Here is a 23,474-nt window from a genome sequence, read left to right as displayed (position 1 = left end):
AACCTGCCTGCGCATCATCACATCACACCACTCTGCTGTTGCAGTGTCCGTTGGAGCTGTTGTCCGTGACCTCATCGTGATGTGATCTTTTTCACCCCATCATCACAGTGAATCCTCATATCAGATGGACTCCATTAAATTATCTGTGTAATTTAGTTGTGCAACAGTTCCAGGATTACGTGTCAGTTTATCTCCACCGGTAAGTCGCGAGTCTGGGTCTTATCACAGATTAACTTGAGCTGGCAACCCATTCAGAAAGAGAATAAAATCATCACAGGCGTAAAATACAGCACATTACACCAGTCAGTGGCAACAGAAAGTGAATTTAAACCTTTATACCGGCATGAGCTGCTGCCCCGTAGCAGCATCTCCGTCTCTGTCTGTGCAGTAATAAGTACTAGCTAGCATCACGGAAACACCAGAGAATGCAGCGTAAGCTGAAGTTGTGATTAATAACGCCAGAACTTAACTCTCGACTCGGTTCGTTAGCTAACAAACCCAGCTAGCGTTGGGTAATGCTAGCTTGGTTCACGTTTGGTGGGTGTCTGGCGGTAATGCTCGGCTTGTTTTTCTGGTCCCGCAAGCAGCCGTCGATAGGTAAGGTGTGCCTGATTTAAATACTGTTCTCTTACACCGAGTTGGGATGGAGGGACGGTGACTTCACAGGTGGGCTAGCACGAAGAGAACTTAAGTTCCTAGCCTCATTTTCCATAGTGAGGCACCTTAGTGACGATTTAGCACATGTTCCTAGCTAAAATGTAAGTTAAGTTCTTTAAAAAAAAGAGTAAATAAATGACTGTATACATTGTAAATAGTAGTATATAATATAGTTTTAGCATTAGGTGTTCTTGGATCCCATAATTTTTGAATAATTGTAATTGCAGGTTGGCAGAGACTAAGTGGTCTGAAGCCTTATACTAAAGAGAGCCATTAGTTCCAGAGAATTCCCACTAATAATTAATAAAAAATAACTTTATTTGTGTTTTATGGCCATTCATTTCATAAAATATTGTTATTAAATATTTACAATAATTATTGCATGACAATAAAAAATAAAAAAAATCTCTACATGTATATGTAATTATGTACGTAGCAACTAGACACAGTTGTTAACAATAATAAACCACTCTGATAGTAGATTAAACCCTTTACTATCATTTTCCTCAGTTATCTAACATGTTAAAATGTAGATCCAAATGAGAACTTTATTAGATAAAACTAATGAACTAAAACCCAATATTTATATTTATTCAAATCATTTGCAATTATCCTTAAAAGCAAATATCTCTTCAGACTGTGGTTGGCGATCCCTGGACTAGCCCTTTAAGCCATTATGGCATAGATAAACTATTTATACTTCTAGTTTGATATGTTTGAAAAAACCCAAACTGCTGATAGTTTATTAAGCTTAAAAATTACAGAACTTAATAGTTTGCCTTTTTTTTAATAAGAAAAGGGGATCATTATAATTTTACTGATATTTTGATGTTTGAATCATGCAGAGTGAGAACAAATGTCCTTCTGCTTTTGGAACAAAACTTTGAAATTGTTTGGATTAAGATCTTATATTAACTAGTACTCTAAAAAACTTTAGCAAATGTCACATAATTGGTTGATGCAGGTGAGATTTAATTATCTTTTAGTAAATATAGGCGTATGTATTTGTGTATGTGAACATGTATTTGGTTAAGTATTTTGAGTTTATGTTTGTGTCATATTTGTCTAGCTTTCTGGATGGGCTTCGATAAGCATGATGCTTCAGCCCAGTCCTTTTTGGTTGATTTATATTATTGTTTAAAAGTAATAAAAAAATATTACATGTAAAGAACCAAATAAACTTTAAAGTTGCACGTGGAATCCAAGTTTTACTTTATCAGTTGGCGAAAAGTTATGTTTATGCAATCTACTTTTGCAATAAGACAAATAGCATCACGCTCCAGTCTAAAGGTGACCTCTGGTCTTTAAAGTTGCTGCTTCGGATCCGTCCGGCGTGTCTTTCAGTGTTTGCAGCCTGCTCGGGTCGTCCAGCCATGGCACAGCCGGACAGTGCTGCCAAGAAGAGCGCCGGCGTTTCTCACTTTCTGGTGGGGTCTGTGTCGGAGGAGAACTCTGAGGATGAAATCCAGGGAAAGGCGGATGTTCAGCTGGAGGAGAAAGAGCCTCGCTCCCTGTCGCCGTCCTCTGGGAGCTCCGACAGCACTTATGAGATGGGGTTTGAAAACATTGAAGGCCCCACGCACAATCTCAGGTTGGGAAATTTGTCATAAAAAAATGTTCCATATATTTTGCCAGTAGCAGTCTTTTTTTTTTTTTACGTATTATACACGCCCTTTAATTTCCCTTTATTTGGAAAGTATGCCTAATAAGATTCAACTACATCTTAACACTTCTTTCATAAGATAATGCACTCTTCATTTTTTTACAACCACCTTTGGGAGGAGCTCTGTTCCCTGGGCTGGGCACCCTGAAGGGTTTATGTTTGCACTGAGCATTTGACGTTGTCTTGAAAAGCAGCTGCAGACTTCAGAATGTTGGTGTGGGGAACTGTCCACACAGAGAAGCCTCTTTGATAACAGCTGCAAGGTGATTTTCAACACTTATTTGGCTGTTTTGTTTGTAGTGTCTGTGTTGGTGTCTTTCGCTGGAATTCTTTACAAAAGTTTGATCTAACAGTTAAGTGTCGGTGATCGAACACATTTTAGTAAAATATTGCGTAAATAGAAGTGTTCTACATCTGTTTTAGGTTCAATTTAAAAATGTATACGTTTTAAACGGATTAGGCTTCTTAGTATGAATATGTGTTGTTTTTTTGTTGCACTGTAATGCAATATGGTTGCTAACATTTCACTGCTTACTCTCCACTTACTGTTGTATATTTTTTGAGATCTCATGGTTTCCGTTTAAGCGAATTTTGTCGTATCAGTGTGACATACTGGCAGGTTACGTGGGGGAGAAGGGGGGTGGCGGGCTCAGAAACTGGAAATACGTGTAAGATCACACTCTGGTAGATTCTAATCTAAGTTCACATGTTTTAAAGAGGCGCTGCATTTACATAGAAGTAAAGTATCTCGTTCAAGTAATCTCATTACTCATGCAACAATTCAGCATCAGGCCTTAGGGACACAAGCAGCCAGGAAAGAGTGGTCTGTCCCATACCTGCCATCTCTGAGTCACACTCCACCCACCAGTCATTTACCCGCCTCACCAACAACTGGAATCCTGATGGAGCTGCTTTCATTCAACACTGCAAATCCCGTCGCGGCACTTTTAGATCCATGTCAATGTGTTTGAAGAACGTTTCCTGTTTAATACGTAACAAAACAGGGTTGCAGTGGCTTAGGTGGTTGAACGGGTTGGTGGTTCGATCCCCGCTCACCCCCAGTCAACTATCTTGTCCTTGGGCCAGACACTTCCCCCTCCTTGCCTCCAGCATTGCTCCACCGGTGTGTGAATGCCTATGCATGTCCCAATGATGGTCAGAGGGGCCGTAGGCGCGTACCGGCAGCCACGCCTCTGTCAGTCTGCCCCAGGGCAGCTGTGGCTACATCAGTAGCTTACCATCACCAAGTATGAATGCATAATGGACACTTCGTCAACGCTCTGAGCGTCTGAAAAAGCACAGAAAAATCACAGCGAATCATCCTTTTCCACCTCACTCTATCATGAACATCTTCTACCAATCCATTATTGTTGTTATTAAATACCACTTACTCACAGTCACTTTTTGCCATATTGCCTTCATAATTAATTCATACTTGAATTTGTTTTGTTTTAGCATTCTTATCATATTAAAGGCTCCATACAGCATGATGTGTAGATGTAGTGGTCTAGCCTTTTGCTATAAGATCCTCAGTGTCTTCTTATTTATCAGGTAGTAAATATTTATCCTGCCTTGTTATTTCCTGTTGTTTTCAAACTAAAGGTCTTGTCTTTTTGTGGGTTTTGTCAAACAGACCAAGTATGTCTGGACTACATTTGATGAAACAAGGCCGAGATCGCAGGAGGATCGATCTCCAAAGAGACTTCACGGTCGCATCTCCGGCTGAGTTTGTCACCCGCTTTGGCGGTAACAAGGTCATCGAAAAGGTAACATTTTCTCCCCGCCACCCCATAAACTTGATTTGGAATCTATGAATTCACCAAAACTCTTTTCTTTTTTTTACTGTCGTTACGGTTGTTTCTTTAGTGCACCATTGATGGAAATTGTGTTTTTAAAAAAAGGATAAATAACTTGAACCCTGGAAGCATTTCAATCCATGCAGCAGAAATCTCACTTTTAAATTGTTTGACTCTCAATTCTAATCCAGTTAAAGTGAAACCTTCACAAAGGTCCCTCGAATATTATACTTTTACTTAAATGGTGTCATATAAACTATAGTGTTTATTGTGGTCAATTCGACATCAGTAACTCGTGTTTTTGTTCTATAGGTGCTCATCGCCAACAATGGCATTGCAGCTGTGAAATGCATGCGCTCCATCAGACGGTGGGCCTATGAGATGTTTCGCAATGAAAGGGCGATTCGTTTTGTTGTCATGGTGACCCCAGAAGACCTGAAAGCCAATGCAGGTGAGCTTTTGCCTGATGTTGACATGGAAATATTAGAGTTTAAACTCTTCAGCTGCTGTTTGGTGCTCAAATTTAAAGGTAATTAACAAGCAGTCAGTTAAGACTAAAGGTCCCCATAAATGTTTTTGAGAAGTTTTTGAAATACCAAAATCACATTTGCTTTATTTACTCAACCAGCTGTGTAGGTTTGCAAACTCTCTTAAAGGAAACTTGGCTTCCAAGTCAATAGGACCACACTTTTCTAAGATATTCTGCACTCTAATGTTTTTCTTTCTCTATTGTTTCATAGAATACATCAAAATGGCAGATCATTATGTACCCGTGCCAGGAGGCACCAATAACAACAACTATGCCAATGTTGAACTTATTCTGGACATTGCTAAACGCATACCTGTGCAGGTGCAGAAGCTGTGGTTCTCTGATTGCTTGTGTTTCTTTTCATATGAATGACCTACCTCATGTATGGTTTTCTCTTGGATGTTGTAGGCAGTGTGGGCAGGATGGGGCCATGCCTCTGAGAACCCCAAACTCCCAGAACTCCTTCATAAGCACGGCATTGCTTTCATGGGTATGCACCTTACTGTTTAATTGCTTTCCTTCAGTTTTATTTAAATTATCTTAAATGTGCTTATAACCCCCCCCCCCCCCCCCTCTTTTGTTCAGGTCCTCCAAGTCAGGCTATGTGGGCTCTTGGAGACAAGATTGCTTCTTCTATTGTGGCTCAGACAGCTGGTATTCCAACTCTCCCCTGGAGTGGATCAGGTAGCTTCGTGATTCTCATGATCAGTTCTGAAAAGCAAACGAAAACTTTTATTTTAGTCGTTCACTTTCTTTCACCTCTGCACATAACAATGTTTCACATTCTGAATGTGTATCAAGCAGCTGATGTGTATATGTGTTTATTATCAGGTTTGATAGTTGAGTGGACAGAGAACAACCAGAAGAAGAAAGTCATCAATGTTCCTCCTGACTTGTATGAGCTGGGCTGCACCCAGGACGTGGAGAGTGGTCTCAAAGTAAGTAATACAAGTTATGTTTAATACAAACTGAGATATTTTGACCAGAACCATCTCAAAAAGAATTCTGTCATGCAGAATGTTGTATTTATTTAGTTCTTGTCACTGCATTACAAAGAGCACAGTGTTCTAATATTTTTGTTCCATCAATCAGTCAAAGTATTTGCATTTATTTTGGTAGTCAGTGAGAACCATCAATCAGAAATAAGAGGTGCTAAACTGCATATCTTGGAACTATCATTGTTTGGATTTAGTTGTACTATCATGTGACAGCCAGGCTGTAGCTGCTCCTCTGCAGGAAACCTGACTTATCTCAGTCGCTTGGCTGTTTTGTCCACAGTCTTTTGAAGGAATTTGGCCAAAGTTTGTCCAGCATGTTCCAACATTTACCAGCGGCTTGTTTAAAAAAAACTCAAAATATGCCCCTACACAAGCTATTTCAAGTTCATGTTGATAGTTAAAAATATACCACCATCATAAGCGTCAGATTTTGAGTTTTTCTGCATTTATTTCCAGGCTGCAGAGAAGATAGGTTTCCCAGTGATGGTGAAAGCTTCAGAAGGTGGAGGAGGTAAAGGGATTCGGAAAGTCAACACAGCTGAAGACTTCCCTAACCTCTTTAGACAGGTAACTACCACATGACACACTTAATTTGGAGCACAAATGGTTTTGCATTCAGTTGTGAAAAGGTTTTGCTCTTTTTTTATGCCTAGGTCCAGGCAGAGGTTCCAGGATCTCCCATTTTTGTCATGCAGCTGGCCAAGCACGCCCGCCACTTGGAAGTTCAGATTTTGGCTGATCAGTATGGAAACGCCATTTCCCTCTTTGGCAGAGACTGTTCTGTGCAGCGACGTCATCAGAAGATCATCGAGGAGGCTCCTGCTACCATAGCCACTTCAGATGTGTTTGAAGACATGGAAAAGGTATCACCTATCTATCATAGTTTTATATTTGAGTTCCATTTAAAACTGGATCTAAAGGAATTTTTCTCACTCTAGTGTGCAGTAAGACTGGCAAAGATGGTCGGATATGTCAGTGCAGGTACCGTGGAGTATCTTTACAGCCAGGACGGCAGTTTTTACTTCCTGGAGCTCAACCCCCGTCTTCAGGTGGAACACCCCTGTACTGAGATGGTGGCTGATGTCAACCTGCCAACTGCTCAGTTGCAGGTGAGTGTCAGTCATGGTCTTTAACTGGAACAAAAACCACGGTGTCACTGCACAAAACATGTAAAGTTGAGTCCATCTGTCCTGAAACGTACGCAGTTGGCCGTACTCCCCTCATCTCCTTGGTTGTAACGTTGTGTTGGGCTGAAATCGCTTTCTTTTCTGTCAGATTGCTATGGGAATCCCTCTTCATCGGATCAAAGACATCAGGGTGCTTTATGGGCTCCAGCCCTGGGGAGACTGTCCTATTGACTTTGAGGGCCTGTCCAATACCCCCAGCCCACGAGGCCATGTTATTGCTGCACGCATCACCAGTGAAAACCCTGATGAGGTATGGCAATTTATACTTTGTTTTTTAGATGCAGTTTTTATCTTTAATATCGATCCGTTGTCGATTACTCAGAATAAACACTTGTTTTTTTGACAATTTGTCACAGCATAGTTTTTATCTTTTAAAATGATGACTTTCTCATAATTTTAGAACTTTATCTTTGTAAAATTTTGACTTTTTCAAATATTTGTATGACTTTATTCTTGTATAAAATTCTTGTATATATATATAAAAAAATAGATGTATAGATATAGAGATGGATATAGTGGCCCTACTACTCCATCATACTCTGATCTAATAGAAAATAAACCTTTTTTGTAAATAAGATGTGAAATATGATGAGTTTTCTCTCTTTGTGTTAATGGTAGGGGTTCAAGCCAAGCTCTGGAACAGTGCAGGAGCTGAACTTTCGCAGCAACAAAAACGTGTGGGGCTACTTTAGCGTTGCAGCAGCTGGAGGGCTACATGAGTTCGCAGACTCTCAGTTTGGACACTGCTTTTCTTGGGGGGAGAACCGTGAAGAGGCTATCTCGTGAGCAACCTTCCCTTTAAGATGTATCCTGGATCCTAGAAACTGTTGTTCCGCTTTTGTCTTATGGATCCCTCTTTTTCTAGAAACATGGTGGTGGCTCTGAAGGAGCTGTCTATAAGAGGAGACTTCAGAACCACAGTGGAATACCTCATCAAGCTGCTAGAGACTGAAAGCTTTCAGCATAACAGTATTGACACAGGATGGCTGGACAGACTCATTTCAGAGAAGATGCAGGTAAACAGCTCCTCTATTGGAAAGAATTGCAGAAAACATTGATATCCTTATGCTATGTAATTTTACTGAGGTTTTCATTTAAACAGATTTGCTCTCTTCTCATCTCACATTGTGCTTAAAATCTCCCTTCCTGGGGGACATTTGTGCAGGCGGAGCGCCCCGATACCATGCTGGGAATTGTGAGTGGTGCTCTGCATGTGGCGGATGTCAGTCTGAGAAACAGTGTGTCCAACTTCCTGCATTCCCTGGAAAGGTAAGATTTGCCAAGTCCTAGCGAAAAAAGAACAGCAGTGTTTGCCTGGAACATAAGGACCGCTCTGCTTGTGGACTTAGGGGTCAGGTTCTACCCGCGCACACACTACTCAACACTGTGGATGTGGAGTTGATTTATGAAGGCACCAAGTACGTCCTGACAGTCACTCGTCAGTCTCCCAACTCGTACGTGGTCATCATGAACAAATCTTTGGCGGAGGTTGATGTCCATCGGCTCAGTGATGGAGGACTCTTGTTGTCTTATGATGGAAGCAGCTACACTACATACATGAAGGAAGAAGTGGACAGGTATGTTAAAAGCAAAGCTTAAAAATGTTCTGATCATTTTATCAGATATAATGTTTAATTGAGATCAATTTTATTTATTTATTTTTGTAGGTACCGGATCACAATTGGGAACAAGACTTGTGTTTTTGAGAAGGAGAACGATCCCTCCCTGCTACGATCTCCTTCAGCAGGAAAGATCATTCAGTACACAGTGGAGGATGGTGGCCATTTGTTTGCTGGCCAGTGTTATGCTGAAATAGAGGTACGGCTTTTCGGTGTATTGTTTAAGCTGTTTACCAGTCAGGCTTGGTTTTTCCAGAGTTTGAAATTGTAGTTGTGAATTCCAGGTCATGAAGATGGTCATGACCCTCACTACATCCGAGTCCGGATGCATTCACTACGTGAAGCGAGCTGGAGCAGCGTTGGAGCCTGGCTGCATCATTGCCAAACTGCAACTGGATGACCCGAGCAGAGTGCAGCAGGTATGTCATTCTAAAGCGATGTGCTCATGCATACGCCCCACATGAGTGAGATTCCCTGAGCTAATATACTCTTAAAGTCCCATTGCAATCAAATTTTAATTTATTTTAGAAACTTTTTCAGTGGTCTTTTTAATTTTGAATATCCATTTTTTAGTGGAACTGAAAAACCCAGTGTCGTTTTTCTATATAGTTTCTGCAGTGGTTTATTAGAAATCTGCCTCTGAGTCGTTGACTGGATTGGTAGTCCCCTTCCAGTCGCTGAGAGTTCAGAGCAGGAAGCTTGTGGCCCCTTAAGCTTTTTTTTATGTCACAAAAAGCTATTTTTCAAAAAGCAATTTATTTTGTCTGCTCCTAATCCACAAGAATTTAGGATAAACAATTTAACAATAAAGGATTACAGAAATGCAATTTTAAGCTTAAAATTCTCTTTACAAGTGTCCTTCATCATGAGAAAAAATCCATAAGAAAGCATCAAAAACACCCAAAAAAATGCTGTTGTTTTTTATTGGAGTGGATCTTTAAATCAATTACCGTATTTTCTGGACTATAAGGCACTACTTTTGTCACACCCTTTTACACCCCACACACCCCTAATTTATGCATTTCTATGACGGCTGCCAGGGGCGCTGGAGCAGATAAGGTAAGTGTAGAACATGGGGAAGATGATGTACGAGTTGCTGCCTCAAACAGTCTCAGAGAGGTAGCTGAATGTAAAGTCCCATTTCTGGCAACAAGTCCATTTATGATAACACACACACAATCAGCCAAACAGCATGGAGGTCACTTCTGCTCTTAGACCCCTCAATCATGGTGCAACAAAAAGAAACAGCCATGCTCAGCCCTATTTTGGCCGCATCCCACAATCCTTTGGTGCCATTAGACCCAACGTGGACGTGACCGCCACTACAATATGACGCAGCTTTCAAGTTAAAAGCAATTGTTAAAAGCAGTGTGAAAAAAATGTTTTTGTGAAAATGTGTTTGGAAAAGCCGGTCTGCAGTGAGACGGAGAGGAGAGCGCAAGCTCATGGGTGAATTTGCCTCAGAGTGACACTGACAACGACAACGAAGGAGAGACTGAGAGAGTGTGTGGCCAAGAATGTCTGACGCTATTCCAATCCGACACTGAGGAGGAAGACTTCCATGGTTTCAGTGCATAGGAGGAAGATGAAGAAAGCTCTCTGTGTAGAGTCAAGCGCTGCACAGAGGTGCGCGCTTATAAGTCGTTGCTGCTCTCAGTGACTTTTACTGGTAGGTTTTTTTAACCAGCCCTGTTACTACCATATTGCTGCAGTGTTACTGCCGTGTCACAGGCACTGTTTAGAAAGAAAAGCTCAGGTATATTATTGAAACTTTGAAAACTCTTTCTGTGTACCATCTTTCTTTGTAAATATATCATGTGTTGAGCCTTTCCTGCGATTACTTTTTTTCTTTCCTCTCCGCCAAGGCAGATCTACCTTCGGTTGTTCACTTCTCCGTTCTGACCCTCAGAGCCTCCAGAGTGGGTTAATAAAGAATCATTCATCTTCTTCGGGGAGAAACCTTCATTTATTACAGTTCTCTTTCACTCTGTATAACAAACATAAACACACACCCCCAACACACTTTCGCTGCTCTTGCTGTGACTCTCTCTTGCGCTGCACTCGCGCTCTCCCCTCCTTCCGCTGCAGCTTCCTGCTCCTTCTTACACACGCGTGCGGTTTCAGCACAAATGCATCCTCAATCTACAACAAAGTGTGGCGACCTGGGGGTTAGCCCCGCCTTAAGCCCCTAAGACATATGGGAAGTGGGGAATCGTGGGTGTAAAGTTCCTCACTCACCATGACTGAGGGGGCTGTGAGCAGAAGTGAGGTCCATGCTGCTTGGCTGTTTATGGGTTTGTTCAAATAAATAGGCTAAAATACTGTGCACCTCTTACAGTGTTTGGGGCAGGATAATTGGTGATTTACCAATTAAGTCGTTACAACATGTGGCATGTAGACAGGTGTGGCTTGTGTGTGTACTAAATGGCTCATCTTTTATAAATTAGGGGGGTGCGGTTTGTTCTCGGGTGCGCTCAATAGCCCGGAAAATACGGTAATTCATCCTATTTATCTAGTGTGACTCTAAATTTAGTCATTTTCCACCCAAAAAAATTCATGTTACTTCTACATATTCCAAAAACTGTGAAATGTAGCTTCATGAATTTTTTCTATCACCTGGCGGATTGTTATCTTAACACGTTGGTCCTTCTGCATTCTTTAGAATGCTTGAGCTGTTTTAAGCACATTTTAAATGTCAGTCATTTGTGTTCCCCCCATAGGCCGAGCTGTACACTGGGACACTACCTTCCATCCAGGCTGTGGCTCTTAGAGGGGAGAAGCTTCACAGGGTCTTTCACAGCACACTGGATCACCTCGTTCATGTGATGAATGGCTACTGCCTTCCAGAGCCTTTCTTTGGTGTTAAAGTAAGATTCCATGAGCACACGAGTTCGCTCCGGCAATGACTGGAAGTCACCTGACTAACATTTGCTTTGTCAGTTGAAAGAGTGGGTGGAGCGGCTCATGAAAACCATGCGGGATCCATCTTTGCCACTGTTGGAGCTTCAAGACATCATGACGAGCGTCTCGGGCCGGATCCCCCCTGCTGTGGAGAAGGCCATCAAGAAGGAGATGGCTCAGTATGCCAGCAACATCACCTCTGTGCTCTGCCAGTTCCCCAGCCAGCAGGTACCTCATTGACATGGGAGCACAAGCTGCAAATGAGCTGTTGGTTAAAAAAAGTGGATGACATCACTGTATTTTTTTAACTTATGCTATTAAATATTACTTTACTTTATTATTAAAGCAACTATTCCCAATTTTTATTTTTTAATTGAATTGAGTCCCAGATTTAGCTTAGATTCTCCCATCTGTTCTGTTCAAATACAGTTGAAACCAGACGTTTACACACACCACATAAAAACACACATGCTTTTTTTCTCACTGTCAGACATGAAATAAAAGTAAACTTTTCCTGTTTTAGGTTAATTACGAATAACAAAAGTATTTCTATTTGCTAAATGTCAGAATAATGAGACTAGGATTTTTTTAGACTATTTTTTTCACTTTGATCTTTATCTTTATATCCTAAGATCAGTATGCCTTTAAGAGATTTGGGAAACCCCAGTTGATGATGTAATCTCTATGGAAATTTCTGATAGATTTATTGATAGCATTTTAGTTCTTGGTTGTTGTTTTGTTTAGTTTTTTCTCATCCATACAGTGAAGAAGAAAAAAGGATATGTGTGTGTTTTTGGGGTGTGTGCAAACTTTTGGTTCCAACTGTATGATCCAAACACTGAAGAAAGAGGTCTCCAGTGCCACTGTCATTATTGTGGGGATTAAATACTCACTCTGTTATCTTTCTTGTTCCAGATTGCAAACATCTTGGACAGCCATGCTGCTACACTCAACAAGAAGTCAGAGAGAGAAGTGTTCTTCATGAACACACAAAGCATTGTTCAGCTGGTGCAGAAGTGAGCCTCACACATATCTGTGTATCACAAATTCTTATCCATTGTCCACTACATCCCTCCTGCTAGATAACTATAGTAATTGCATTCAGCTTTCTTCAAGCTCATGTTCTTTTTTCTTCTTTTTTCTTTGCCAGGTACCGCAGTGGCATTCGGGGTCACATGAAAGCTGTGGTGATGGACTTACTGAGGCAATATCTGAAAGTTGAGATACAGTTCCAGAATGGTACGACACATTCAGCACCAACAGAACTTTTGCAGCGTTATGCTAGAAATTATTAGCATACTAGTTGCAGTGACCCTTTATCTCCACTAGGTGGAGCTCTTCCTTTAAAATTCTCCTGCATTTTTAACCAGGCCTTCTGTGTGTTGATTTGTTTACAGGACATTATGACAAATGTGTGTTTGCATTGCGTGAGGAAAACAAAGGAGACATGGCCAATGTCCTCAACTACATCTTCTCCCATGCTCAAGTCACCAAAAAAAACCTGCTGGTTACCATGCTGATTGTAAGTGTTTTTCATTACCAGTCAAAAAAGGGTCTATTGACATTTTCTTCTGTAAAAAAAATTCAGTCTCTTAGGAGATTAAGTAATTTTTTTTCCAGATGATTTTTGACTTTTTCTTTTTTTTTTTTTTTTTTTTTGTTTCAAACCAAAAAGCGTCCTTTTTATAACAAACATGATGATAAATGGATGAATACTGTAGAATGTGATCTTGTGCAATATTCATGTGCTGTTCTTAATTTGAGTTTAAATCTTTACGATTTGATCGTTTTTATATTTTTTTTATATTTACAGGACCAGCTCTGTGGCCGTGATCCCACCCTGACGGATGAACTGATGACCATTTTGACTGAACTCACCCAACTAAGCAAAACAACTAACGCTAAAGTAGCATTGCGGGCTCGCCAGGTCAGATTTCCGCTCTTTACCTTGCATTAATATGATAAAAAAAATTCCATAGAAGCCAAAACGTACAATAAACAAAATTTTGCAGCATGAAAGTTGTATTGTTTTTTTAAATATACACCTTTTTAAGGGAAGGTATAAAAAATCTTTTGGCAATAGTAAACAATAGAAAAATCAATTCTATTTCAAAGTTGTGGAGTTTAAAACTTATACTCCTATGAAACTGCAATTAAAAGAGATCATTTGTGCCAACCTATGGCTTAAGTACACCATCAATCTTCTTTATACAGGTGCTTATAGCTTCCCACCTTCCATCCTATGAGCTGCGACACAATCAGGTGGAGTCCATTTTCCTCTCTGCCATTGACATGTACGGGCACCAGTTCTGCATTGAGAACCTGCAGGTAAGTTTTAACGGTAGAGAGGATTGGTTGTGGTTCAATCCCTTACTGAGAAATGGAAAAAGTTCTGAAAAGCTAATTATTCCTTCTTTTTTTATTTTTAAATAGAAACTCATCCTTTCAGAGACATCCATCTTCGATGTTCTACCCAACTTCTTCTATCACAGTAATCAGGTAGTAAGGATGGCTGCCCTCGAGGTGAGAAGATTAATGGTCTCCAAAAGTGTAATTTAACACCCTCATAGGTGCTTAACGCGTCTCACCTTTCCTGTTACTTTTATCTGGGATGATCTCAGGTGTACGTTCGCAGAGCATACATCGCCTACGAGCTCAACAGCGTTCAGCATCGACAGCTGAAGGACAACACGTGTGTGGTGGAGTTTCAGTTCATGCTTCCAACCTCTCATCCCAACAGGTAGCACTCATGCCTCCAGTGCTCCTATGCTACTTATTTCTTCCTATCCTTGTTTTTCCTCTACCCTTGAGGCATCATGAAGTTGGTCTTTTTTTCTCCCATTTTCTCCTATGAACTGCGTTTATGGGAGAATTCATTAAAGTCCCACTACGACAATTTCTTTAGCTATTATAAAGCGCTTCTAGTGGTCTTGTAATTAAGATTATGTTGGTTTTAGGCAAAATCAAAATTACTGTTGTTTTCCAGGACGAATTTTCTGCAAAACAGCTGTTGTTCATTCGAACATCCGTTAGCTTACAGTTCCTCCCACCCCCAACCTAACATTACCAGTGCAACAATAACGGGGGGCAATATTTGGAGCTATCCACCCATAAAGGTTTGATCCAGATGTCAGCTTAGATGAGGAAGACAAAGACGTGCATGAATCTAGAGTATGAATGAATGAATGAATGGAATGTAATGGAGCGGAGCAGGAAGCTTGTGGCTTGCCGTTGGGGTTACTACTTCACAGCTACAAGCCTTTTCCAACGGCATTGTCTGTCTGCTCCTGATTCACAATGTTTTGAATAAAGAAATACGTTTTTAATCCTAATTTTCTCAATATATGTCCTCCATTAGAAAATTACCACATGAACATGTCAACAAAGCCAAATACAGTACCACAATGTTATTGTTCTTTCATGTTGTTCTAAATTGTATTTTTTCTGCAAAAATTGTCACATATAAAGACCTTTTCTGTTCCCATCCTCTCATTTTAAGTTAGCTACTTTTACTTGTAAGTTTCCCAAAAAACCTTAAAGAAACTTTTGTTCTACGTCAAACACAAAAACTTAAGAAATTTGCACAAAATGAATCCTTTATCACATTTTTGCTCATTTTTATAGGTGCTTTAGTGTGATATAACATCGGACTCGCTCAATGAATCCCATTTGCATGAATACGTTTGTTTGATCTGTTTGTGCATGTTTGCTTTGGCCTTTTTTTCTTCCACAGTTTTGCCATGTTTATTTCAGCTTGTTGACATTTTTTTTTTCGTAAAAAAAAAAATGCAATGGTATCATGTTGATCAACTGCTTGCTTCTAATGTGTCATGGCAAAATGAACCAATGAACCTCCATGTTTGGCTCAGTTGGCCAAAGATGAGAGTGGAAAATGATTCTGATGGAATGGAGACCTGTAGACGTGTCCCCTTATGCATGTCTGAAAGGGAGCAGTCAGGAAGTGAATTGTGTGTGTTTGTAGCTGACAAACATTTGTTTTCTATTTCTAAATTCATTTGATTCAGCTAGATTTTTCCAGAAAGCACACATTTCACTGCTTGACCGGCTTCCTCTTGTGTTGCCTGATACTAACCACCTAAGTAATCAATGTTGTTTAATTGCAGAGGGAACATCCCCACTCTAAACAGGTATAGTAAACCCTTTTTATTGCAGACTACTAATGGCTGTAGACTAGTTTGCAGCATGATCAGGTTCAAATTGTAGTTTGAATTAATCTATTTTTTTGCATTGCAGCTTTTGATCATTAATTATAAAGAAGCAAATTTAGTGTAGTGATGATTGTAATCAATACCTGTAAGGCCCATGGCATTCAACATTTCTGTCAAAAACTACCTTTTTTAGGGAAATGTGTAAATGCTTCACATTTGTGAGGATCTGAATATTTAAAAACACTAAATATCATTTTGGAATGAACATCAGAAAGAAATGTTCAGAACTGAAACCTCTTACTGCCTCACTAGGAAAATGTCCGCTCCAGTCCCGGGCAGAAAAAAAGCCAAGGACACTAGATTGCCGAAAACAAAACCGCTGGACCTAATAGCACAGGATAGTGAGTCTCAGGATGGTAATACGGAGAAGAATAATACCTCAGATTTGGAATCTACAGACAGGTTTGACACACAAAACCTTTAATATTAACAGTGGGTTCAAATTCGGGGACTTTTGTTTTTGTTGATTTTAAAACCAAATGACTAACACAACAAAGCAAATCTTATCTTTACGATCTTAATGATTTATCTTTAAATAACTTGACTAACACTCGGTCACAAGATTATTCCTGACTGTCTCACTGTCACAAACCTCATTATGTTTTTGTTCCTTATGCAAATATGAAAATTATCCATTCCTCAAAATCAAAATCAATATTTTATTTTTTTAGTATATATATATATATATATATATATGTTGGTGTGTTCAATTGTTATGGAAGCAGAAAAACGGTAATGAGGTTTTTAAGGTGGATGGTGGAAAGTTTCCTGGTCAGTCTTGTAACTTTGTTGATTCTTATTAGACTTGTTCTTTGTTTTTCCTTCAGGATGTCTTTTTCATCGAATCTGAACCACTATGGCATGGTTCATGTGGCCAGCGTGAGTGACGTCCTGCTTGACACGTCTTTCACACCGCCTTGTCAGCGCATGGGAGCCATGGTGTCATTCCGCTCCTTCCAGGAGTTCATCCGGTCAGTTCTTTAGATGTGTGTTTAAAAAAAGAAAAAGAAAAAAAACAGCTCTAGTTTAATATGATTAGCTATTTAGAAAATCTAATATTTCTACTGAGGGAACTATTTTTTTTTTCAAAATCTTCAGAAACATAACGGATGTGTTGAGCTGCTTCTCTGAAACTCCTCCTCCAAGTCCAACTTTCCCAGATGGAGGCAATCCCGTCCTGTATGGCGAAGACGACAACAAGGTAACCTTTGACACCAAGTGCTCTGTAAGGCCTAGTTAACTGGTAAACAAGCTTGAGTTTGTCATCCAGAGTGTCCAGGATGAGCCCATCCACATCCTCAATGTGGCCATAAAGACGGACTCAGACATGGACGATGATGGGCTGGCAGCCATGTTTCGAGAGTTCACACAGTCGAAGGTGACTAACCCATCCAGAGCTTCCCCGAATTTAAGTTATGATCCCTCAATCGTCAGAAAAATGACGGCATACATGTCATTTTCCAGAAATCTGTGCTGTTTGAACATGGCATTCGAAGGCTGACTTTCCTTGTTGCTCAAAAGGTAAGGGAATTTTTTAAAATGTTTTACTTAAATTACAATCTGTCTGCACAAATTGCTGCCTTGCATGTTACTAGTTTAACCGTTCTTAACTGTCTGTACCCATTAGTTGACAGAAAAAGGCACTTTCTTGGTAGAATGACTAATAATGTTGTTGGTATTCTTATGTTTTTTTTCATTTTCTATTGTAATTGCACTAATCAATTAAAATTTAGCCCGTTTTTTTCTCCACCTCTTCCTGCATGCCTTGCTTTTCACGCAATTATGATGACAGGATTTCAGGAAACAAATCAACTGTGAGGTGGACCAAAGGTTTCATGTAAGTACTATAAATAAATCAAACCATAATCAATAATGCTACCATGACAGTTCCTAACTCATAACTGCTACAGCTCTGATGCAGTATTAATATTCTTTTCTTATTATTTAAAAAAAAAAGTAGCCAGGAAGATTTAAAAACACAGATTGGTCTTTTCTTTTCACCTGTCAATTTTAGAGCAGCTTTGATTTTTTTTTTTCTTCTTTGTACCTGTAGTTTCTAATGAAGGCTTCTCATGCCAACTGTCCTTTTTACATGAGTGTTTTTGCACTGCACCACCATACATGTGAAGCTTCCTTCCTGAAAACAAATTTTAGCAGCTTTCTCACCAAATTGCATTCAGATTCGTTGACTAAAAACAGAGTCTTTTTTATAGTGAAATGTAAGTTTGGGAATTCTTAGATCTTCTGCTGGTCGGTCATTGTTTAGTCCATTGAGACATTTTATCGGATAATGTCAATCAGAAATAACAGTGGCAGTGGAGAGAATATGTTTTATTCATTAGCGTAGAACTTGCGTGTGTAGCCTATTTTCATTATGATGCTAATTTTCTGCATTAGTGAACACTAAGATTGTTTTGACAACCATGTTACTTTGTAGTAATAGGGTGCAGGGCCAGCTGCAAACCAAACTTCAAGCCCTATATCAATTTAGGTCATTTTTTAATTGCTGAAAAAAGGCATTTTCAATGAAATTGCGATTCTTTTTAATTTATTTGTTTGATCTATTTCGTTTGTACAGAGAGAATTTCCAAAATTCTTCACATTTCGTGCAAGAGACAAGGTAGGTATTGATTTACCCTGTGTCAAATCCATTGTTAGTTCAAAACGTCCTTGTATGACCAATCAAACCCGTTCAAAGCTTTAAGGATTTGATGAACTCACCCCTCATTATCGTCTCATTTATTATAGTCCAGTATGAAAACATGTGTTCCATCTTCCAACTCCTCAGCACCATTTTTCCACTACCACTCATAGTTTCTGTCCACTGGCAGAGCTGGAGCTCGTTATAATAATGAACTCTTTAATTATGTTCCCCATATAAGAGAAATGATTCCCATTAGCAGCTTTCTGACACCAGGACATGCTCGGAATTTCATTTACTTAATGCAGTTTATGGCTTGCAGCGTATATAATCCCTGCATTTTCCTAGTGCCACCGCTTTGTGCAAACAATAAAAAAAAAGCATGGCCTGATACCATCGGAGTTTCATTGCCACAAAGTGATTTTACTGTGTTTTCTAAACAGTTTGAGGAGGACAGGATCTATCGACACCTGGAGCCGGCATTAGCTTTCCAGCTGGAGCTCAACCGCATGCGCAATTTTGCCCTAACGGCTATCCCATGTGCCAATCACAAGATGCATCTGTACCTGGGTGCAGCCCGCGTGGAGGTGGGCACAGAGGTTACAGATTATCGCTTCTTTGTTCGAGCCATTATTCGCCACTCTGATCTGGTTACGAAGGTGAGAAACCAGGATTTTGGTTTTCAATTAGGAAACTTATTTTGTTATACTATTAATTTTTATCAACACACACGCACCTCTATATTGTTTATTTAACAGGAGGCATCCTTTGAATACTTACACAATGAAGCAGAGCGCCTCCTGCTGGAAGCCATGGATGAACTGGAAGTGGCTTTCAACAACACAACAGTACGAACTGACTGCAACCACATCTTCCTTAACTTTGTCCCTACAGTCATCATGGACCCGTCAAAGGTTTGGAATGCACATAAATCAACTCCTGACACAAAGTGCATGCTGTTATTTTATATAATATACTTTGCTTCTGAACTACAGATAGAGGAGTCTGTGCGCTCCATGGTCATGCGTTACGGCAGCCGTTTGTGGAAGCTGCGCGTCCTGCAGGCTGAACTGAAAATTAACATCCGCCTGACTCCGACAGGAAAACAAATTCCCATCCGCTTGTTTCTAACCAATGAATCCGGCTACTACCTGGACATCAGCTTGTACAAGGAGGTCACCGATTCCCGAACGGGACAGGTGGGGCCCAAAGACCGACAGGTGGGGCGCTCACACATTTTCCATTTCATTCATTTATTGTCCATTCTGGGGGGGGAAGCCCCTGTTCCTAATTAGAAATCCTTAAAATGTAGTCCTTTTTTGAGACATATTTAAAATTCAAAAGCAATCCATGATGGTTCTGTGCCCTTTGTCTGCGGACAGTTCTTTAAGACACATGTTTCATCTTTCAGCAGATCAGGTAAGGTTCATGTCATCCAGCCACCTCATAATTCATCACTACCATCTTTTTGATTTAATAAGCCACTGATGGATGAGTTCATAAAGAAATCAAGAACGGGACAGTTTTCTTAGGGAATTTTTTTTTTTTTACTGCGTTGATTTATTAGCAAGTAGAAATGAGACAAGTACAAAGCTACCAGAGTGCCGGCTGAAAAATGAACATTTTTTCCATTTTTGCCAAAGGATTGAGCTCCACTTCAAGGCTACAGCTGAAAGTTTGTGTGTGCTTATGCATGTGGAATGCTCCCTTAACGCATCTGTATAATTAGAAAATTCATTATCAACATTCATTCTGCTTGTTTTTTTTATCAATTTAGTTTGAATGTTGGTAAAAGTTGGTGTGTCATCACTTTCTTTTGTTTATTTACAGATAATGTTCCAGGCATATGGAGACAAGCAAGGCCCCTTGCATGGCATGCTCATCAATACGCCGTACGTCACCAAGGACCTGTTACAGTCCAAACGCTTCCAGGCACAATCTCTGGGGACCACCTATGTGTATGACTTTCCAGAGATGTTCAGACAGGTACTTAGACATGTTGTGGCTGAACTGGAGTCAATGTACAGTGTTCCCTTGTTTATCGCAGGAGCCATGTTCTAAAAATGTTAAGGCTGTAAAACTCCTCTCTACACAGTTTATACACTTTTCTCAGATAAACATTCTCATTTTTGAAACTTTTCTCTGTTGTTTAAACTCCTAAAGGTTAAACCTTCACAGAAAAATAAGTTCAGTATTTATTGAAAACAAAGATCTGATCACGCTTGAAAATGTATGTAGAATTAGCAAGTTAAACACAGTCCGTACAGGAGACACAGTACTGAGGAGATTGATTGACAATGTCAACAGCCAATCAGGACACGCAGAACCAGTGCGATGTTTAAAAAACAAAAACAAAATGGTACTAAAAAATTCACAAAACAGCCAGGATGTCAAAGGTGAACTGCAATATAATGAGGAAACATTACTTTGAACATTGTACTGCTTTTCAGATGTTACTATATTATATATGTTTTGTTTGCTGTTTTATGTTTAGGCTCTGAAAAAGATTTGGCACTCTAGTGAGGCTTACGCTGACCTGCCCAAAAGTCCTCCTCCCTCAGAGCTTCTCACCTTCACTGAACTGGTTCTGGATGCTCAGGACCAGATGGTGCAGATGAACCGACTGCCAGGCGGAAATGAGGTCAATTTATTATGACTTTAAATTCACACACAGCCATTAAATTACTCCCAGATACCTGCTTATCTGTCCAATTGTGTAATTCTTGCTATGCTCTCTAGGTGTCTCTGTGTTTCTTTGGCTGGGTTGTGAACTTTTTGTCTTAAATTCCATTGTTTTTGTTGTGAAACTAAGTTGACCTTGTCAAATAATGAGATTATTTTATTGTTTCACAGATGCACAATTTAACCGGTTTTAAATAGTATCACAAACTCACTTTCAGTTTGTTCTTACATTAATAAATTAAAACCTACTTTCCTTTCACATTTAAAACCATTAAATTATTGTCTGTTCAGATTGGAATGGTGGCGTGGAGGATGACCCTGCGAACTCCCGAGTACCCGGCTGGACGGGAGATCATAGTCATAAGCAATGACATCACACACAAGATAGGCTCATTCGGACCGCAGGAAGACATGCTGTTCCTGCGGGCGTCGGAGATGGCCCGGGAGAGTAGCATCCCACGCATTTACATCGCAGCCAACAGCGGTGCCCGCATCGGCCTGGCGGAGGAGATCAGACACATGTTCCACGTGGCCTGGCAGGATCCGTCCGACCCCTACAAGGTCAGCCAGGATTTTTAGACAAATAGAAACAGCCGGTTTTGAGGGCTTTTCTAATTTTATCTTTTTAACTGTTATCACCTGAAGTTCTCGAATTCTTGGGAATGGAATAGAATTGGGTTTTGTAAATTAAAACAAAGTAAATTTCCTCTAAAAGTGAGGATGACTTTGATTTGTTTGTGATGGATATACACATATTATCTTGAACGTGTACCAGTATACAGCTTGTGTGCGTGTTTATTTAATTGATTTTAAATTTTACTTCTCTGCATGTGCATTCTCCTCATTAAAATCATAACCCTTACATCCCTGCAGGGTTTCAACTATCTCTACCTCACACCTCAGGACTTCAAGAAGGTCTCTGCTCTTAACTCCGTTCATTGTGAACACATAGAAGATGAGGGAGAATCCAGGTAATTTTTATATATATATATATATATATATATATATATATATATATATATATATATATATATATATATATATATATATATATATATATATATATATATATATATATATATATATATATATATATATATATATATATATATATATATATATATATATATATATATATATATATATATATATACACACACACACACACACACACACACACACACACACACACACACACACACACACACACACACACACACACACACACAAGACATGTGATGTGGTTTTTTTAGGTCTTCGTTATTCTTTTTCTTGCTTAAAATTCTGAGAGGAAAGTTAGGATCACGTGAATTAGGTTGAGCGTGCTCCGTCCTGCAGGTACAAGATTACTGACATTATTGGAAAGGAGGAAGGTCTGGGTGTGGAGAATCTGAGGGGATCTGGGATGATTGCTGGAGAATCTTCTCTGGCTTATGAGGAGATCATCACAATGAATCTGGTAATCTAATCGTTTACAAAAGCATATTCATGTCCGCCTTTCAGTAATAGCATCCTTAGTGTTGGCTAGAAAAATAGCATCATGTTTAGACGTTTGCCTTCTTTTGCAGGTAACATGTCGAGCCATAGGCATCGGGGCGTACTTAGTGCGACTCGGACAGAGAACCATCCAAGTGGAGAACTCTCACATTATCCTGACCGGAGCTGGAGCCCTCAACAAGGTAATATTTTCATCAGAGCCATTTTTAAGACACAAAGCAGTTTGTCTGTTTGAGTATTATTGGTAAAATACACAAAAATCACCATTGATATAATAAATATGCATTTTAAATGTAAAAATACTCATTTTTGTTTTAATTTTCATGAAAATCTTTTCTTTGAATTTTTTTTTTCTAGTGTTTTGATGATCACAATAAGAATACTGTAGGTGTACTGTGTGGCAGGACATCAGGGAGGTGTGTGTGTGTGTGTATCAAAACAGAAAATTAGAAAAGTCTTCAGTGATTTCTTGGCTTGTTCCAATTCGCTGATCGGGCAATTTGAAGGCTCTCTTTTTCTTCGCCCCTCTCTGTTCTACAAGGATTCCTTTTCCGACGCTCGCTGCAGACCCGCCTGCCACTCAGCGTGGAATAATTGAAAGCAAACCATGAAGTTGTATTTGCATAGAAATAGAGTGACATGCCTGAGGCTGCAGTGCAGGACACCCATATCATTTGTTTTTAATCAAAATGAGAAGTTTTGCTGATGCAGATTCCCCCCCTCCCCCGTCATACACTCAATTGCCATGTTTGTCTGTGCGTACCTGCATGCTTCACTGCTACTCCCCGTCTTGCTTTCCATTCTCTGTCCTTGTCGGTGCATTAAGATGACTCCATTTTGAATCAAATGACGGATCGCAACACGGTAAACTGTGGAAACGGCCCATTGATAGAAGACCGTTTTTTTTATTTTTTCCCCCCCACTGAAAGCCGAAGTGTGCCTGGATTGTTTATATCCATTAACTGGAGCATTATGGATTTATTTTGCAATCTACACTTGGCGGTGTCATTTTTACACGTTAAAGTCCCCAGTTTAACTTTTGACTGGCGAGAGAGAAGGGAAAACTGTTTTTTTC

At 39.8% G+C, this 23,474-nt stretch overlaps 1 protein-coding gene across 10 annotated transcripts in view; it reads left to right on the top strand.

Moving 5' to 3' along the window:
* The window catches only part of LOC101155873 (acetyl-CoA carboxylase), a 33,891-nt gene continuing 10,417 nt past the window's right edge, over positions 1-23,474 (top strand). The window contains exons 1-44 of one of the 10 annotated variants that reach the window (XM_023962246.1): positions 1-199; positions 2,002-2,248; positions 3,954-4,086; positions 4,429-4,567; positions 4,857-4,966; positions 5,054-5,135; positions 5,231-5,329; positions 5,477-5,583; positions 6,100-6,210; positions 6,297-6,506; positions 6,582-6,752; positions 6,919-7,080; positions 7,449-7,612; positions 7,696-7,846; positions 7,996-8,099; positions 8,180-8,407; positions 8,498-8,648; positions 8,734-8,868; positions 11,170-11,316; positions 11,390-11,578; positions 12,266-12,366; positions 12,501-12,589; positions 12,748-12,872; positions 13,164-13,277; positions 13,565-13,678; positions 13,784-13,873; positions 13,972-14,090; positions 15,475-15,498; positions 15,832-15,981; positions 16,407-16,550; positions 16,678-16,780; positions 16,850-16,957; positions 17,044-17,100; positions 17,372-17,416; positions 18,158-18,199; positions 18,664-18,879; positions 18,979-19,134; positions 19,216-19,440; positions 20,051-20,206; positions 20,715-20,861; positions 21,194-21,463; positions 21,776-21,873; positions 22,241-22,361; positions 22,471-22,581. In XM_023962246.1, coding sequence (XP_023818014.1) covers positions 2,031-2,248; positions 3,954-4,086; positions 4,429-4,567; positions 4,857-4,966; positions 5,054-5,135; positions 5,231-5,329; positions 5,477-5,583; positions 6,100-6,210; positions 6,297-6,506; positions 6,582-6,752; positions 6,919-7,080; positions 7,449-7,612; positions 7,696-7,846; positions 7,996-8,099; positions 8,180-8,407; positions 8,498-8,648; positions 8,734-8,868; positions 11,170-11,316; positions 11,390-11,578; positions 12,266-12,366; positions 12,501-12,589; positions 12,748-12,872; positions 13,164-13,277; positions 13,565-13,678; positions 13,784-13,873; positions 13,972-14,090; positions 15,475-15,498; positions 15,832-15,981; positions 16,407-16,550; positions 16,678-16,780; positions 16,850-16,957; positions 17,044-17,100; positions 17,372-17,416; positions 18,158-18,199; positions 18,664-18,879; positions 18,979-19,134; positions 19,216-19,440; positions 20,051-20,206; positions 20,715-20,861; positions 21,194-21,463; positions 21,776-21,873; positions 22,241-22,361; positions 22,471-22,581 — 5,736 coding nt within the window. In that variant the 5' untranslated portion in view covers positions 1-199; positions 2,002-2,030. Of the gene's footprint in view, positions 200-539; positions 598-2,001; positions 2,249-2,356; positions 2,584-3,953; positions 4,087-4,428; positions 4,568-4,856; positions 4,967-5,053; positions 5,136-5,230; positions 5,330-5,476; positions 5,584-6,099; positions 6,211-6,296; positions 6,507-6,581; positions 6,753-6,918; positions 7,081-7,448; positions 7,613-7,695; positions 7,847-7,995; positions 8,100-8,179; positions 8,408-8,497; positions 8,649-8,733; positions 8,869-11,169; positions 11,317-11,389; positions 11,579-12,265; positions 12,367-12,500; positions 12,590-12,747; positions 12,873-13,163; positions 13,278-13,564; positions 13,679-13,783; positions 13,874-13,971; positions 14,091-15,474; positions 15,499-15,831; positions 15,982-16,406; positions 16,551-16,677; positions 16,781-16,849; positions 16,958-17,043; positions 17,101-17,371; positions 17,417-18,157; positions 18,200-18,663; positions 18,880-18,978; positions 19,135-19,215; positions 19,441-20,050; positions 20,207-20,714; positions 20,862-21,193; positions 21,464-21,775; positions 21,874-22,240; positions 22,362-22,470; positions 22,582-23,474 lie in introns of those variants that run through there. The other 9 variants (XM_023962243.1, XM_023962242.1, XM_023962248.1 and 6 more) reach the window with 9 other exon arrangements.

Source organism: Oryzias latipes, chromosome 14 (assembly GCF_002234675.1).
Source record: "Oryzias latipes chromosome 14, ASM223467v1".
NCBI lineage: Eukaryota > Metazoa > Chordata > Actinopteri > Beloniformes > Adrianichthyidae > Oryzias > Oryzias latipes.
This window is presented reverse-complemented; position numbering and strand designations above follow the sequence as displayed.